At 46.0% G+C, this 14,933-nt stretch overlaps 4 protein-coding genes across 4 annotated transcripts; 1 reads left to right on the top strand and 3 right to left on the bottom strand.

Moving 5' to 3' along the window:
* Positions 1–126: 126 nt before the first annotated feature.
* On the top strand, positions 127–1,519 carry DFL_003330 (uncharacterized protein; the record flags this gene model as incomplete). Its single annotated transcript, XM_067632253.1, has 4 exons — positions 127–238; positions 301–407; positions 471–646; positions 715–1,519. 4 exons carry the CDS (start codon positions 127–129, stop codon positions 1,517–1,519), a joined length of 1,200 nt encoding a protein of 399 aa, XP_067490539.1.
* A 432-nt stretch (positions 1,520–1,951) lies between these two features.
* Positions 1,952–2,628, bottom strand: DFL_003329 (uncharacterized protein; the record flags this gene model as incomplete). Its single annotated transcript, XM_067632251.1, has 2 exons — positions 1,952–2,264; positions 2,381–2,628. The coding sequence occupies 2 exons, from the start codon at positions 2,626–2,628 to the stop codon at positions 1,952–1,954; spliced, it is 561 nt and encodes a 186-aa protein (XP_067490538.1).
* Positions 2,629–4,123: 1,495 nt separating this feature from the next.
* On the bottom strand, positions 4,124–5,458 carry DFL_003328 (uncharacterized protein; the record flags this gene model as incomplete). Its single annotated transcript, XM_067632250.1, has 1 exon — positions 4,124–5,458. One exon carries the CDS (start codon positions 5,456–5,458, stop codon positions 4,124–4,126), a length of 1,335 nt encoding a protein of 444 aa, XP_067490537.1.
* A 6,977-nt stretch (positions 5,459–12,435) lies between these two features.
* On the bottom strand, positions 12,436–14,424 carry DFL_003327 (uncharacterized protein; the record flags this gene model as incomplete). The annotated part of the gene is made up of 3 exons (XM_067632249.1): positions 12,436–13,495; positions 13,564–14,020; positions 14,166–14,424. 3 exons carry the CDS (start codon positions 14,422–14,424, stop codon positions 12,436–12,438), a joined length of 1,776 nt encoding a protein of 591 aa, XP_067490536.1.
* Positions 14,425–14,933: the final 509 nt, after the last annotated feature.

Raw genomic sequence — 14,933 nt, 5'->3', positions numbered from 1 at the left:
AATGCGGCTGTCATCTTTTAGCTCGTGTCAACTTGTAAAATGCGGCATTCCGATGGTTCAACCGCGAACGACCACTTCACCAGCCACGGCTGGTCACGGTAGATACTGTTATTGACATCACCGACGATGTCCAAAACGACGATGACCTCCGAGGTCTTCAAGCAGAAGGCCATCGATTCTTTACAAAGCTTTGATCCGGGTCTGATATTGCGGGGTGCACAGCTGACGGTTGTGGGCGGTATGCATCCTACGCAACATCGTATACGTACACACAGAGACTTCAACTAATCGTTAATATAGCATACCGCGCTCTCCAAAATCCTCATCTCTTCCGAAGCTCGTATTACAAAAAAGCCGCTTTGGCAGTTGCAGCCGGTCTGCTGTTACGGCTTATCGTCGACCTTCCCGTATGACCATCCTCTTATTAACCGGTATGAATTATAAAAGATACTAACACCGTAACGATCTAGATATTCGGTGTCAAAATCCTCCTCACCTTCAGCGGCCTATTTGTCGATTTGAAAACCCAATCATGGGACGATTGGATCATCAAGGGTCTTCGGTTCCTCGAGAAGAACGTCCTTCAGATCCCTTTCTTTCTTATGACGCTGACCATAAGACTTCAACGGGATGCTTTGGATGAAGTGTATGTCATCGTATCCTCGTCGGATATACGACATGGGAACTGTTTTGTTAATCAGTGGTGATGATCAGGTTCATGGAATCCCTCTCCTGGGTCGACCGAACCTACCTCCGAAAACACCAAAACGACAACCCATCCACCCTCCGCCCTCCGTACCACCAAAACCTCATCCTATACCCTAAAAACAATGCATCACCGAAGCCTCCACCGTCATCTTCTTCTTCTTCCCGATCCAAAACCTCCAAACTCGCCGCCACAATCGCCCAAAAACAAACAGACTTTATAAAACAAATGCTCAAAAAGGGCCTGATCTCTCTGATCGTCTACACCTCCTCCTTGATCCCTTGGGCCGGAATCTTCGTCCTCCCCGCCGCAAGCGCTTGGTCTATCCACCCGGCCGTGGGGATCGGTCCCGCCCTAGCCGTCTTCCTAACCGGCCTTTTCGTGCCCCGTAAACAAATGGTAATAGCCCTGCAAGCCTACCACGCCTCCAGAAGTTTGGTCAGAACCCTCCTGGAACCTTATTTCTCCCGTATACCATTCACACCGGCGCAAAAGAAGAAATGGTATAGAGAAAGACAGGGATTATTGTTGGGGTTTGGGATTGGGTTTTATGCGTTCCTGAGGATTCCGTTGTTGGGGGTGTTGATATATGGGATCGCGGAGGCGAGTACGGCGTATTTGATCACGAAGATTACGGATCCTCCGCCTTCGAGACCGGGAGAGGGGGTGTTGGAGGGGTATGCGGCGAGTCAGGCGGAGTGGAGGAACAAAGGGGAGTTTGTGAAGTTGCCGTTGAGGGATTTGGAGAGGAAGGTCGGGAGGGTTATCGGTGACGTCAAAGAGGCGAAGGATGCGAAGAAGAGGAAGAATTAGGATATGCATCATGGGTATCGATGCATCTTTACGGACCGGGGAGTGCAAATGTACAACAAGTATCAAAAAACGGGATCGGGAAGGGTCGGAGTCTCCGGAGTATCATCAAATATCGATAGTTAAAACAAAATTAGAACGGACCGTTTTATCCTTTTTCCATTAAAAACGCATCTCGCAAAAAGCCGAACTATAAGAAAGCTATAAACGATAAACAAAATCTCGAAAACGAGAACGCTGTAAAGGTCAGCAGAGGGTATGAGTAGCAGTAATAGTGCCCCACCGAAATTATCGATATACCATCGACTCAAACGAAACATCCCACACAGCTCGAAACAAAAAAAAAAGAACGCCTGCAATGAACCCCGCAAAAAAACCCAAACCATCAATATTAATCATACACCCCCTCGCTTCATGCCGAAGAGAAAGAAGAAATCACGGAACCTCCTCGCCCCCCTTCAACGGCACCATCTCATGTCCCTGTCCCGCCTCTCTGTTCCCAACAGTCCTGCTTCTCCCCCTCCCCCCGCCACCCCAATTCAACGGCCTCAACTCCCTCTTCTGACATAACCACGACGCCAAAGAAATAGTTATCAAACTGGACCCCAATTGTACCGCCCACCAAAGCCAGCTCGACGGTAGAGAGTGGGAGTACAGTGACGTTATTATCAGATGGATGAAATGTACCGTAAGCGCGAAGTCGAGGACGAATTTTGTGCGGATTACGAGGAGGGTTATTGATATCACACTGTTTATCATATAAGATTAGCATCGAATTGAAAAAAATAATATATATATATATATATAAATAAAAAAATGCCCTGACTTTGAGATGAAGGGAGAAAGGAAGGGGATGTATCGTACTTTGTCAAACTGTTACAAATCCACACCAGCGCCAACGTCCACCCAACCGCATTATCAGCCTGCACCGGAACCCACGAAAACACCAAATCTAACGAAAAAGCAGACCCTAACACTAACGTCGTGAAGAGGAAGAGTACGGCGGCGACGATGTAGAATGCTGCTTGCAGGAGGATGATTTGGGAGAGGATCCAGAGCGGTGAGAGGGATTCGAGAGCGGACGCGGGACGGACGCGACGGCGCCGGGGCATCGTAATTTTCCTTCTTCTCTTCTCTTTTCTTCTTCGAAGCGGGGGTTTATCGGTGGATTTGAAATGGGTTATATCATTTGCGATGGAGGTATGTCGGGTTTTTAGGGATCGTCGGAGTTCGTATGGAGGTGGATTTGTTCGTTCGTTCGTACGAAGGGAGCGTTAGGTGTTCTGATTGATATCCCGTAAGCTGAATGGCAGGTCCCAACGACCTCTCTTTGCTGTTGAAACAAAAAAAAAAAGCCTGGCTGTCGAAACGGAAGGTGTATGTTTATATTCCCCTTTGTTACCCTCCCGTAGAAATCTCTATCGTCGACTCGAATACCCCGTAATTACCAACAGTAGTAGCTGTTTTTATAAAGATGGATATGATGAGATGGATGGTGGTGTGTTTGCGTAAGTCGGGAAGCCGCAGCCGCACTTTTGTCAAGGTCCCTCTCGCTCGGATAGGGGCCATCTGGACTTGGACTGTGACTGGGGGGTCTCCTTGCGACAGGGTCCAACAACGTGGTGTCACATGGAAGCCTTTAAAACAGTGGTGTATACGCCACGATAGTGGTTCAGTTGGAAGAGTTGAATTCTAATTTTCTTTTAATTCTAAAATCAAGTTGATTTGAGAGTTAAACCAGCGTTTGAAAGATTGTGTCTGCAACTGTGCATATCCTGGGAAAGAGCCTCAACAGGACAGGCATGGATACGCATTATATATTATAAAGAAGGGCGTGGTTATGCATATGACCTAGCCAGCTTGCAGCCTTATACACAAGTAACCATGGAGGGGAGGTGAAGATAGGGACCCGCCTAGAGTGTAATTATCTAAAGATGAAGGGTAAGAATCTTGGTTTGAGAAAAAAAACAATCGCAACTATGGGAGACCATGTATAAAAAAGTCAAGGTCTCCCATAAAAAGTCTCAATTTATAGTATTTTGCTTTGGTTGAAAAAGACAGAGAGTACACCAAAAATAATCTCCCCGCAATTAGCCGTAAGAATTAAACTTAAGAGAGGAAAAACAACCAGACAGTATAGGTAGTTAGTGGAGTCGTAGGTAAGCAAGCAGGCGGACGAGATAGGAAAGAAAAGAAGAAAAAAAAGTTATACGCCCTTTAGAACCTGCAGAATGAAAGGAAGAAGAAGAACAATCCGAGCCGTAGCAGAATGAAAAAGAAAACGAATTTCACCATGATATATTCACTTGAACCATTAACAAAGGAAATAGTGAGAATAAAAGGAAAAAGAACATGAGATGAAAAGAAATCGTGTATCAAATAAAACGCCATTTGCACGCTGACCGGAGAATAAAGCACAAAGTATCCCAGGTAAGCCTCATACCCGAGCAGATTTCCACCCCTCAATCAATCTTTCCCATTCGATTATTCCGTAGCATCCAAGGAGGTAAAAACTAGAAGAAGAAGAAAAAAACACATCCTGATAGGTAAATGAAAAAGGCACCGAAAAACAAATGAAACCGTTAAATGGCTGTTAACCCCACCGAATTAAACCCTCATAAAGGTCTTATCGAGCTGCCTGAGAGCTCTTGCATCTTCTCCAAATCCAAGCTTTTCATTTGGAATATCTTGAACATCCAAAGAAGCAGCGGTTCCCTCAACAGGGCTGAGGATTGGCGGTGGAGGTTCCCATGGTTCCGCGGGTCGTGGCGGTGTTCGATTTGGATAACCGGCGGCGGCGCTCGATGCTGGCGAGGAATATCGGGAGCTCTCCGGTGGTAGTAATGGCAATGGACCGTGGTGGAAATTCGAGATACCAGGCGATGTTTGAGGAGGGTGTAGATGTATGGATGATGGTATCGAAGGTCGGTGCGGATGTGGGGATTGCAGGGGTTGTAGCGTTGGATGCGTCTGCTCGTAGTGTAGCGGAGATCCCATCATACCGTATCCACCTGGTGCAGCTAGCGTCGGATCATAGGGTCCTTTTGTGACTGCCGTATTCGCTGGGGGTGGACTTGTCAAAGGAGCCGGAAGACCCGGAGTGGGGTATCCGTTGCTCTGTGGGAAATTGTTGGTCGGAGGTGTTGATATTGGACTCGGTGGCCAGCCGTACGGGCTAGGTGCATGCGCTGGTACAGTACCAAACCCTTGCAAGTGAGGGGCGACCGCGGATAGCTGCGGCGGCTGCATTTCCGGGGGAGCATGAGGCGGCTGAGTGGGAGTTTGAGCGGTCGAGTACGGCGACGGAAGCATTGATCTGGGAGCCACGACGACCATGGGAGATTGACCGGGTGGCATGGTTAAAGCTTGATGCAAACCCGGTTGTGGAGTTGGGTCCGATAATGTCTGTTCGGGATATACTCCCGGTTGGGGTATGATGTGCTTCAGCTGTAGGTCCGTCGAAGGTTGCTTCAATTCTCCCATGTTCTGAGATCGCGCGTAGTAGCTGATCAAATGAAGCTTCTGATTGGTCGAGGTGGTAATGCTGAACGACTGCTTCATCAGCCCGTCCGGCTTATATCGATATCCTTCAGCCAGCCCATCGCGGTTGTCCGAATCGCTGTCACTGCCGTGATCCGGAGACTTTCCGTTTTGAGTTGGGGCCATCGAAGGGAAAGTGGAACCCCCACCCCGCTTCCCTTCCATCTCGCGATAACACAGAAAGCTCCCAGAAACTCGACTCGCACTCCACGATTTCCCATCGGTCCATCTTCGCATGCCGGCCTCTCGTTCATCCCAAACGAAAATGCTGCCGGATTTTATGCTTTGCCGCTCTTTCTCCGATAACCGGCGTTGGACCCGCGGGAGGAGGCCCTGTCTGCATGCTTCGAACAGTATTATCGCATCCATAGGCGTGCGAACCAGCCCATGGTATGTCTCCATCGTCGCTACCTCCGAATAGGTATATCGGCGATGTGCAATCAGTTTCGGCGTGAAATCGTAAAAGGATACTAAAATATATTTGTTTTAGTTCGGTTGATATAGCTATATATAGGTATATATCTATGATTCCGTGCGTGCCGATGGTGAAATCTAGAGGAATTCTGGTGTTAGCGGGAGAAGTAATTAAGTGGTAAAAAAGCAGTGCAGCTGGCTTTCCCAGATCCTTACAACCAGCGATTAACTCAGTTGCCGGCCCGCCAGATATCTTGCGTAGTATGGATGGCAGTGATATTGGTTTGTTTGAACATGTGGGAAACATGCAGAGAAACAGGTGGAAACTGGGGATTATAATTGGAAATAGAAAATGCCAGCCATGGCTCAGTACGTGCTTACCTAGATCGATTCGTAGCCTCCCACCGATGTTGAAACTGCAACTGGGCACCTGACCGGGGGGAGGAGTCTGACCTCTTTCGACAGCTCTGCTTCGGTAGGTCCAATCCAGAAGAGATGAGGGCTAAATGCTAGCGGACGCCACCGCTAATATATACGGCCGGTCGAGGTGGTTGATTATAGGCGGATATCACCAGAGAGTACCTTGATGGGGACCTGAGGATGTCCGTGGTGGATGTGAATGTGGATGTGGGTTTGGAAGTGGTGGGCCGGAAAGCGTTGGAGCAAAACCTGGTAGCAGCGAGCAGCGAATGATTGTGATCGCTCTTTCTTAAGTGTGAAATGCACCGCGGAGAAATAAAAAAGCAACAACGCCACGATAAAAATCTAAAAGCGAGGGACGTTGACTGCTCAGTCCAGGGCCCGGAGCGAACAGGTTTGTGGGAATTAAAGGGAAGAGAGGACCAGAAAGAGAGAGATCGATCCAAGGAGCCGGCTAGCCGCTAATCCACGGGCGTTTGATATGTCAAAGAGTCTTTTTTTAGAGCTCCCCGCGCAGGGTGACTGATTGATGATAGTTCGAGTTGAGATCTGTTGGAAGTACTCGTTTGATTGCAGAGTCCTAGGATGGGATGATCTGGAAGTTCGAGATGCAGTGTGCAGTCCTATCGGCAGAGAGGGAATCGAATGAATGGGATGTTCGGGAAAGAAGGGAAGGGTACCCAGTCCACCGGCAAACTATATCTCCCACGACAGATCTTGGGGAGAGATGCTGCTGGGGAGGGGTTAATTAACTATCTAAAGTTACTTCTTCTTCTTCTTTACTGGATAATAACTACGGTCCGCATGCAGTATTTGCCGGGTAAAGCGACTTGAACCGGTTTTGATTCGACTCCGCTGAGATTTGATCGAATGATGCCGGCGATATGATTCGGTTTATCCCTTTGGCTTAAAGAAATAATAAAGAGAAGAGAAGAGGAGAAGAAGAAAGGGAAAGGGAAAGAAGAAGAAGAAAAAGAAGAAGAGGATTCAAAATTTTATTTAATAAAAAAGAAAGACCTTAAATTAAACTCAGCGTCGGTGCATAAGAAGCATGTTAACAATATGGCTTGACTCTGTTGACCTAATAACCTCTGCTTGATCCGCTGCAATATCAAAGCCAAGAATCAGCAATTTTCTTGTCCGACGGTCTTATAAGAGGCAACAAGCAGCAAAACAGCACTTGGCCTGCGCAAGATTTTTATTTCTTTCTGGTCCCTTTGCTTTTCCCGGATACCAGTTTTGGCAGCTGAGAAACCGCCCGCCCAAGATTCACTTCCTCCCAAGTCCAAGACACAATTTTAAGGTTAAAAACCATGCCATCAAACCTTATTCGTAGGTCTTCTAACGTCGTCTCGGGACTATTCCCTTCCGTCTAAGGTTCTGAATGTCATGTCATCCTCCGTACTCTCCGCGCATCCCGTGGATATACATGTTACCTCGTTCAATATCTACCGACGGGAAACTATCATTAGAAACAAAAAAAAAGACTCTCGGATATCGGTCCTGAGGAAAATCAAAGAGATCACTGGAACCCAAGATGTCCCAGCTTCCCCAAGGATCCCGCTGGGCGGCCCTCTTGGCACTTGGCCCCAAGGCTGTGTCCGTCTGCCAATTAGCAATTAACCAGGTGGGACGACCACCATTATTTGCCTTGCCCCCCCCCAAGACCCAGCGAACAAGCCCAAACTTCTGGACTGCACACCATATACGTAAGCTTCCTCGCTTCTTCGTCCTTTCGTGGAACAGAGTGGTGCAAGCCTTAACTGTTTCGATCCTCGAGATGCCTCGATAAGGTTGGGCGGGGCCGGTTACTCGGAAAAGAATATGCCGCACGCATGACGGCACCATAATTTTCTTTTATTCAACAGATCGAAATGATTAAAAATAAAATAAAAAAAGGTTAAAAATAAAATAAAGGAGAAGAAAAGAAGAAAAGAAAAACTCCAGAACATTTCCGAAATGTTAACCAAAAATCTCTACCCAACCGATAACAAACCCCGTTGGAAAAGCTTAATCCGTATAGGATTATAAAAAAAAGAACCCTAGATCGATCTACATATCAAATACCACGTTGAACGAAAAAGTACCCCCCAAGGGAAATAGTTTATGTACAAGGAAAAACTTTCATGGGGAGGAGAAGAAAAAGTCTTTGAGGAAATCCTGCTTTCCTTCCAAGGAAAAAGGGTAGCCTACATCAAAAATTGGCCGCTTTGGCTAAGAGAAAAGGGCAAATTCCGGACTCCATCTTGGCTCCATCTTGGCATTTGCTTATCCACACGCGGATCGCTCTACCACGCTAATTTAAGCTTACCTGGGGTCCTGCGAGCCAATCATCCAGCCCAAGCGAAGGCTGCGTGATTTTTCTCGGGTCGCCCGTGGAAATCCAGCTGATAATTGCCATTGGGGGCCGTTGAGTAACGCTTTTTTGTGTGAATGTCAATGCGCAAATTAATTGGGGTGCATTTATAGCATACGCTTCTATTGCATAGAATATACTTACTTTATACACAGTACTGTTGGGATTACGAATACAATATGTACAGTCCGGTATCTCACCTGACTGCTCAAAATCTCGAGTCGTCTGTCAGGAGTTGCCTGTTGGATTGACAGCGAATGCTTTGTTTTTCGGACGGAGCCGATCTTCCGGTTGTGTTACGAGAACCAAAGCAGACCACACGACAACTCAAAACGGCATTTGTATCCTAAAATGCCACACCTAGCGTCCCTGTTATGACGTTGGCGGCGTCTACCATGAAGTCTCGACAAAACTAGCCTGCAAAAAGTCTACTGCAAAAATCGGATTATAGCAACTAATCGGCTCTCAATGTTTCGCTGTTTAGCGCCCCAACAATGGTGGGTGGACGGCGCTAATAGTAGCTTAATCCGAAGGAGGGAGATCCTGAAGGTTTAGACACCAATTCTTGGTGGAAAATATCCAAGCCAATGACGGACCAAGTGGAGAGGGTTGCGACGCCGATACTTCTTCAAGATAATTGGCAGAGGCATTGGTTCAATCCCGGAGGCATAGCTTGGGGCCCGGACGGCCACATGGCCTTAAGCTTTTTTCTCTCGAATACCCGGTATCGATTCCGATATCCGATTTGATTGAGAACGATCCGGCGGTGTATTATTGATCGTCTTCCCTCTTCTGGTATAGATTTTTCATGTACATATACTGCATCAATGCTTAAATAGACTGTACTTCCTCCTTCAGTAAATGATGCAGCATGTCCCTTCGATTTCTAATGTCTTTGAAATTGATTTGTGATGTTGCTGTGACTAAAATAGTAATTTATGATAATTCAAAGACGTAATAGGGTATACGGTAGCTACTAGTTCTATTAAATCTGAGACCATGCATCGATTCTTATAGTTGATACCTGCACGCATGCATTCCGCCTGCTTCCTAAGATCCTAGGATCCTTCGAACAATCCAGATCTGAACCTCGGTGCTGATGAATTCTTTTGCAACCGAGCATTCAAAGTTAACACCTTTCGAAAATAAGGATTCCGAAGTCCCTTCCTCAGGCCTACCAAGACTAGCACCTACCCTCCCACGGAAATAAGTACCAAGAAACGTAAAAGGTAAACCTTTTTCCAAGCCGAAAGGGATCATGCAAAAAGCCACACCGAGTGGCCCTGCTGTCCTCGGCGCATGCAGAGTCTCCAGCCTCTTCCTCCTCCTTAATTTGATAAAAAGTCGGAATTGCCCACACCGCCAAGTCCACCATTCCTTCGCCTATTATCAATCTCCTACTTGAAAGCTTCCAACTCCGAATGATCTCTTAGGTAAGGGCTAATTAACTCATCAACCCTCACCGTTTCCGCAAATCTTTCAGACGAAATAATTGCAGACTTCTGATTCACCAGAACAATTAGCATGAGCCTTGTTTCCCTCCGCATTGAACACCCATATTTACGCCCATAATAATCACCCCCATACATCAAGCGTCCAAACTCTTAGCTAGTAAGCTTCGGAAGATCTTCCCGCAGCAGTACGAAAATAGCAGCCCAATTCACCGGAGGCAGAGCATCGAATCCCCAATAACGTAGTGTCTGATGCTTTGGCGCCCGAAAGCGGGCTGTTGGGCCATGGGTTGTCCTGACGATAGGGTGATAAAGTGCAATATATCCCATCTCGAGATTCTTGAGAGAAGGCCTTGAGATGATCATTGCTTTAAAATCATCGAATGCGGAATAATTGGTGGTGGCGGGGTCGGGAATGAATATCGTACATAAGCTGAGAGAGGTAAGATGCGTGCTATCAGACAAAGGCGAAAAGATTTGGGGACCAGGTTTTCTGATTAGATTGGTACCGCGGTACCGGCGATTCTAAACGAATCAAGATTTGGAACGCTAGAGAGAAAGTTGGCTGTCTATATTCGCTGATTTGTCCTCGAAAAATTTCTGTGGAATGGATAGTTATATCAAGTGACGTAAAGCTGGTGAAGATGATATTATTAGTTCTGGGTCACTAATTTGAAGAAATTATGAGCCCGCGGGAAAAATGACTCGCTAGGTAAAAATAAATTCTTTACACAGAGCCGCACGGGAAGGCCTGAGGCTGGTGATGGAGCATCAATTATAGCTCTCATTTTGGCAACAGAGCGAGGAAAGCCATAATGGATGTTCAGGTCTTGGAAGAGGACTTCTGTTGCGACTTGGCACAGTTGGTGATTGACGAAGCGAAGATTGCGGAGTGATTTGCGACCTAATCTGTGTAGAACATTTAAAAGGAGTTCTGTGGGTACTGGAAGCGACATGTTTTAGATATGCGATTGTTCTAGCTTCGAGACTACGGTTGTTCATGAATGTAGATGGTTGCCCAGTCTCCTGGCTCTCCAACTGTGGTAGATGGTAGCGTTCGTAATCGAGCGCAGCCTTCTAAAATACAACAACAGGATGGTAACACAGGACCTAACAAACTACTGTTCTATCGATCGATTTTCGTACTACAGTGCCACTTTATTCTATAGGATCCTTACCTACACAGGTCCATGGCCAGGGCCTTAAATGCAAACGTTTGTTCCAGTAATAGATTCAAAACAGCAACTCCAATAGGAGTACTGGTTTAGCCCTCTAAATTCGTGAAATATATATTATCTTAACATGTAACTAGAAAATTAAAAGAGTAAAATGGTTTTCAAGGGCGTTAAAGCTCAAGTCATAACACAATAGCTCTTCATTCAACCCCAACATGGAGTCCGACTTAATGGATTCCTTCGAATTTCTTGGGCACTCAGTGATCTTTATTTCTAGTGATTTGGGACTAAATTAATGTTATTTCATTAGTCAAATGTGCCCGGGATTTTTGGCTATACTGATATCAAACCTATTGAGGGGTTGCACATACTTAGGGAACTCTATCATTCGCTGACGATTCCGTCCCTGACATCCACGCAAGAACATTCCTCGTTCAAATGCCTTTTTAAAAGCACGCTCGCCCGCACCCTCGATATGAAGTTCCGGAATGTTTAACTTTGCGATCACAGGGAAAATTTGAGCTGCCCATAGCATACCCCAGCGTATATTTCTCTGATCCTGACGACTATCTTTAGTCGTCAATCTTGGTTCGATGTTTGATTTCTTAAGGTTTTGACATTTTTCTAGTAATTCGATGGCGGTTGCGAGATATCGTTCGGCTTGTGCCCTCAAGCTTCGGTTGTTTGGCTCGAATTTTGTTTGAGCATAGTTGGGACTATTGCAGGCACAGTCCGGTTTAGAGCATTCTAGGCCAAGATTAGATTATTAGTTCGATTGGGAAGAATTGGGGAAGAGGGTGGCATACGCTCTATTGGCGCCCAAGGCCAAAACGATGAGGTAGTGATTGTAGGAGCCTTTACATGCAAGTGCAAATCCGTATCAATTATCTTCCTCATCTGAGGAATAGAATGGTAAATTCTTTTGACTGATCCTAGAGTATTCAAGCCCCAAAATTCTGGCGTTACAATTTGGGAAATTTATTTATCGATGAGTCGGAGACTTGATCACCGTCGAGGTACTTGGAAATTTCATGAAAACCTTTGGTTGGTAAAAACATGGTGGATTAATTAGATAGTTGGAAGTATTGATAGATCTATATCCGGAATGGACAGGTAGTGATGGTTATTGTCAAGGCCTTCTCCTGGCGACCGTGCCTCTACTTGGGTCCTTATATACACTTTACACGTGCTATGGATGCACTAATACGTGGTCATGTGTCATCGGGTTTGGTTTTCTGGCTTACATTTGGTCTTTGGATGGATTGGAAATGGGCTTCGTAAATATATTGGTGTCGAGTCCCTCTCTATATGGTGAACGACACAGAGGTTGTAAGTCTCCGCAATGGTTCAGCCGCCAGCTGAGCCTTGTCACGGATGCCAAAAAATATACCGGGGGTCACGAGGTAGTTGATTCATCGGTTACATGCTCAGTAAGTACGCATTTAGCTAAAAAGACAAGAGGAAGTGACATCTCGTGCTACCGCATTATAACGCCAATTCTTTAGTCCACAGACCAAATTAAAGCAACCTCACTCCAAAAACTCCACCCCCAAAACAATATCACTAAATTCTCCAATAACACAAATCCCCAGTCGCAGAGTTTCCGGGGATGCAGCAGGAGCCGCTATCCTGCCATAAATTATGATGTGGAACTATAATGATCCGCTTATTCTTCGTTTGGTGCTCAAACCCTGGGATTTCCTTTCCCAAACCCTCAGCATCATTTCCAGAATCTACCTTCCCGAAGCCTTCAGATTTAGTATCAGACTTCAGCTCAACTAGCCCACACTTCTGTCTTCTCTCATTAACCGTGTTTCTAAGATCTTCAAGTGCCAAATAGTCGCTTTCAAGAGTGCTAACTAATTCCATATCCTTGGCACCTCTCGCAAATCTCTGGAAGTCCCTTCGGTTATAATCCTCAAGGTCTTGGACTGGAATATATAGCAGAATATTCCGTCCGTTCAACGCACGAGGGCCAGTATACACTAGTCGTTTAAAGTAGAATTCAGTGAGCTTGGGAAGCCGTTCCTGAAGCATATCAAAGACGGACTTCCAAGTCACTCCGGCAGACAGATCCGTGAATGCATAGGTGGGTATGTTCCTTGCTTCTTCAAGCAAGGTAAACATGTCAAAATTAAACACAGGTTGCGGGGTATAAGATTGTCCAAAAGGGCCGAACAGGCCATCAGTGGCGTCGATGGCACCATTGTGTCCAAAAAGGTTGAACGGGTCAACAATACGTTCGGGGGGCGGGGTCGGAGACATCCCTTTAGGAAGCCTTCGTTCGGGGTAGTCCTCCAGTTGAAGATTTGCTGACAAACAAAGAACGACAGTGTCCAGTGTTAGATCTGTTAGTGACCGCATCGAGGAAATCATAGATTTGAAGGTTTCGAAAATTTCTCCGTTCAAGAGCATGCAGCCCAGGTCAAGGGAGGTAATATTGTCGGTGCATCGTGTGGGTAAGAGTTCCACGGCTCGTACCTTTAACTCGGTGTTGCTGATTGAATAGGCTGTGAGATTTGTCATGGTGGAGAGAAAGTTATTTAGTTTACTCAGTCCTTGCCTATTAAATCTTTGCTCAAATCTCGCTTTGCAATGGGTTTTGATAGCTAGAGATTTAACGCTGACATGGCCGTGTTAACTTATGATCTTGCTCCTCGATGTATAACGACAAAACGCCGAGGTGTATACCTTGGGAACATAGGCAGTTGGTCGAAATTCATATCTCCATTGTCTTCGTACCCATCGATCATTCTAAAAAGGCAGTCGCCTGACGCCGCCGATATCTCAAGCTTCTTAACTTTATGTTTCGCCAATATAGGGAATACGTCAGTTTTTATCATCGAGCACCAAGTCTCTGAACGCTCAGCGTCATAGCCCAGCCCGGTCGTGATATGAATTGCTCGCAGATTCACACATGCTTTTAAGAAGCCGGTGAGCGTTTTTGTATACCTGTCGTATTCATTTTTGTATCGTTTGACGTTGAAACTGAACCGTGCACGCCTGTTGGTCGGAACTTCCATGTACCCCCGATAGTTTTCCGAATCCGTTTCCTGTTGGTAGCAATTACGACGAGTTGGCGGCTCAACTTCTTTTGACAAGTCACGAGACCATGGGAATCTATAGCTTCCACCGACTCTCAAGGTGACTATTTATTATAAGTAGAGTTAATATTGAAGCATTCCCTAGTTTTCCTTCAACCAGCAGTACGACAGTTACGCGGCAGCGGAATAAATGAATAAATTAAAGAAGGGCGGAAGGGAGGGAGGAGAGGTAATATATTATCTACGTACAATTCTTCGCAATCGGGAAGAAAGATTCGCTGGGCAAATGCAAGGATCGGATGTATGGCTGCAATCCCGGAGATTTGATGATAGCCTTCATCTGAGGAACCGAATGTTTGAATCCATAGTGTACGCTGAAATTTCCGAAGAGAATATCCGTTGCAGCCTGGCAAAAGTATTTATCGACAAGCCGAAGGTTATGCAAGGTATTACGATCCGTTTTCAGCTCCTCGAGAATACTAAGGAGGATCTCTGGTGGGAAGAACATTGTTTTGGTGAGTCGCGGCCGGTATAGACGGCTGCGCTGTTTACTCCCTGGTTGGATCTGGGTGTGGGTTCTAGATCCTGATGAGACGTTTGATTCGAAGGCCTGGGTTCTCGAACAGGTGAATTAGATGAAAGAAGAGATACAGGCCTAGTTCTTATAGTCCACGAATGCCCGATGAGCGATATCACGTTGATTCGTGTCCAAAATTTAAAAGATACGCGGGTTGATTGAGTCACGAAAGTGACTTCAGAATTTGTGGAACATTCCAACTAGGTAATTCACTTTCGCGAATTCGACGAGGCTGTTGGTTTTGCTGCATGCCAATATCCTAATCTCTCACAATGCTGTTGAATGTTTCAGCAATGAGTCAGCGAACATCTCCAAGACAATCTTGAAAGAAGTCACAGAAACAAAAGCTCAGGTTGGTTCTATCATGACTCCTCTTAAATATCACAGGCATTAAGATATTTCCACGCGTGGTTTGTTTCGCGAGTTAAGTCGGCCTCATT

Source organism: Arthrobotrys flagrans, assembly GCF_004000055.1.
Source record: "Arthrobotrys flagrans strain CBS H-5679 chromosome Unknown unitig_0, whole genome shotgun sequence".
Taxonomy (NCBI): Eukaryota; Fungi; Ascomycota; class Orbiliomycetes; order Orbiliales; family Orbiliaceae; genus Arthrobotrys; species Arthrobotrys flagrans.
Note: the sequence above shows the minus strand (reverse complement) of the source record. Positions and strands in the feature narration are given on the sequence as shown.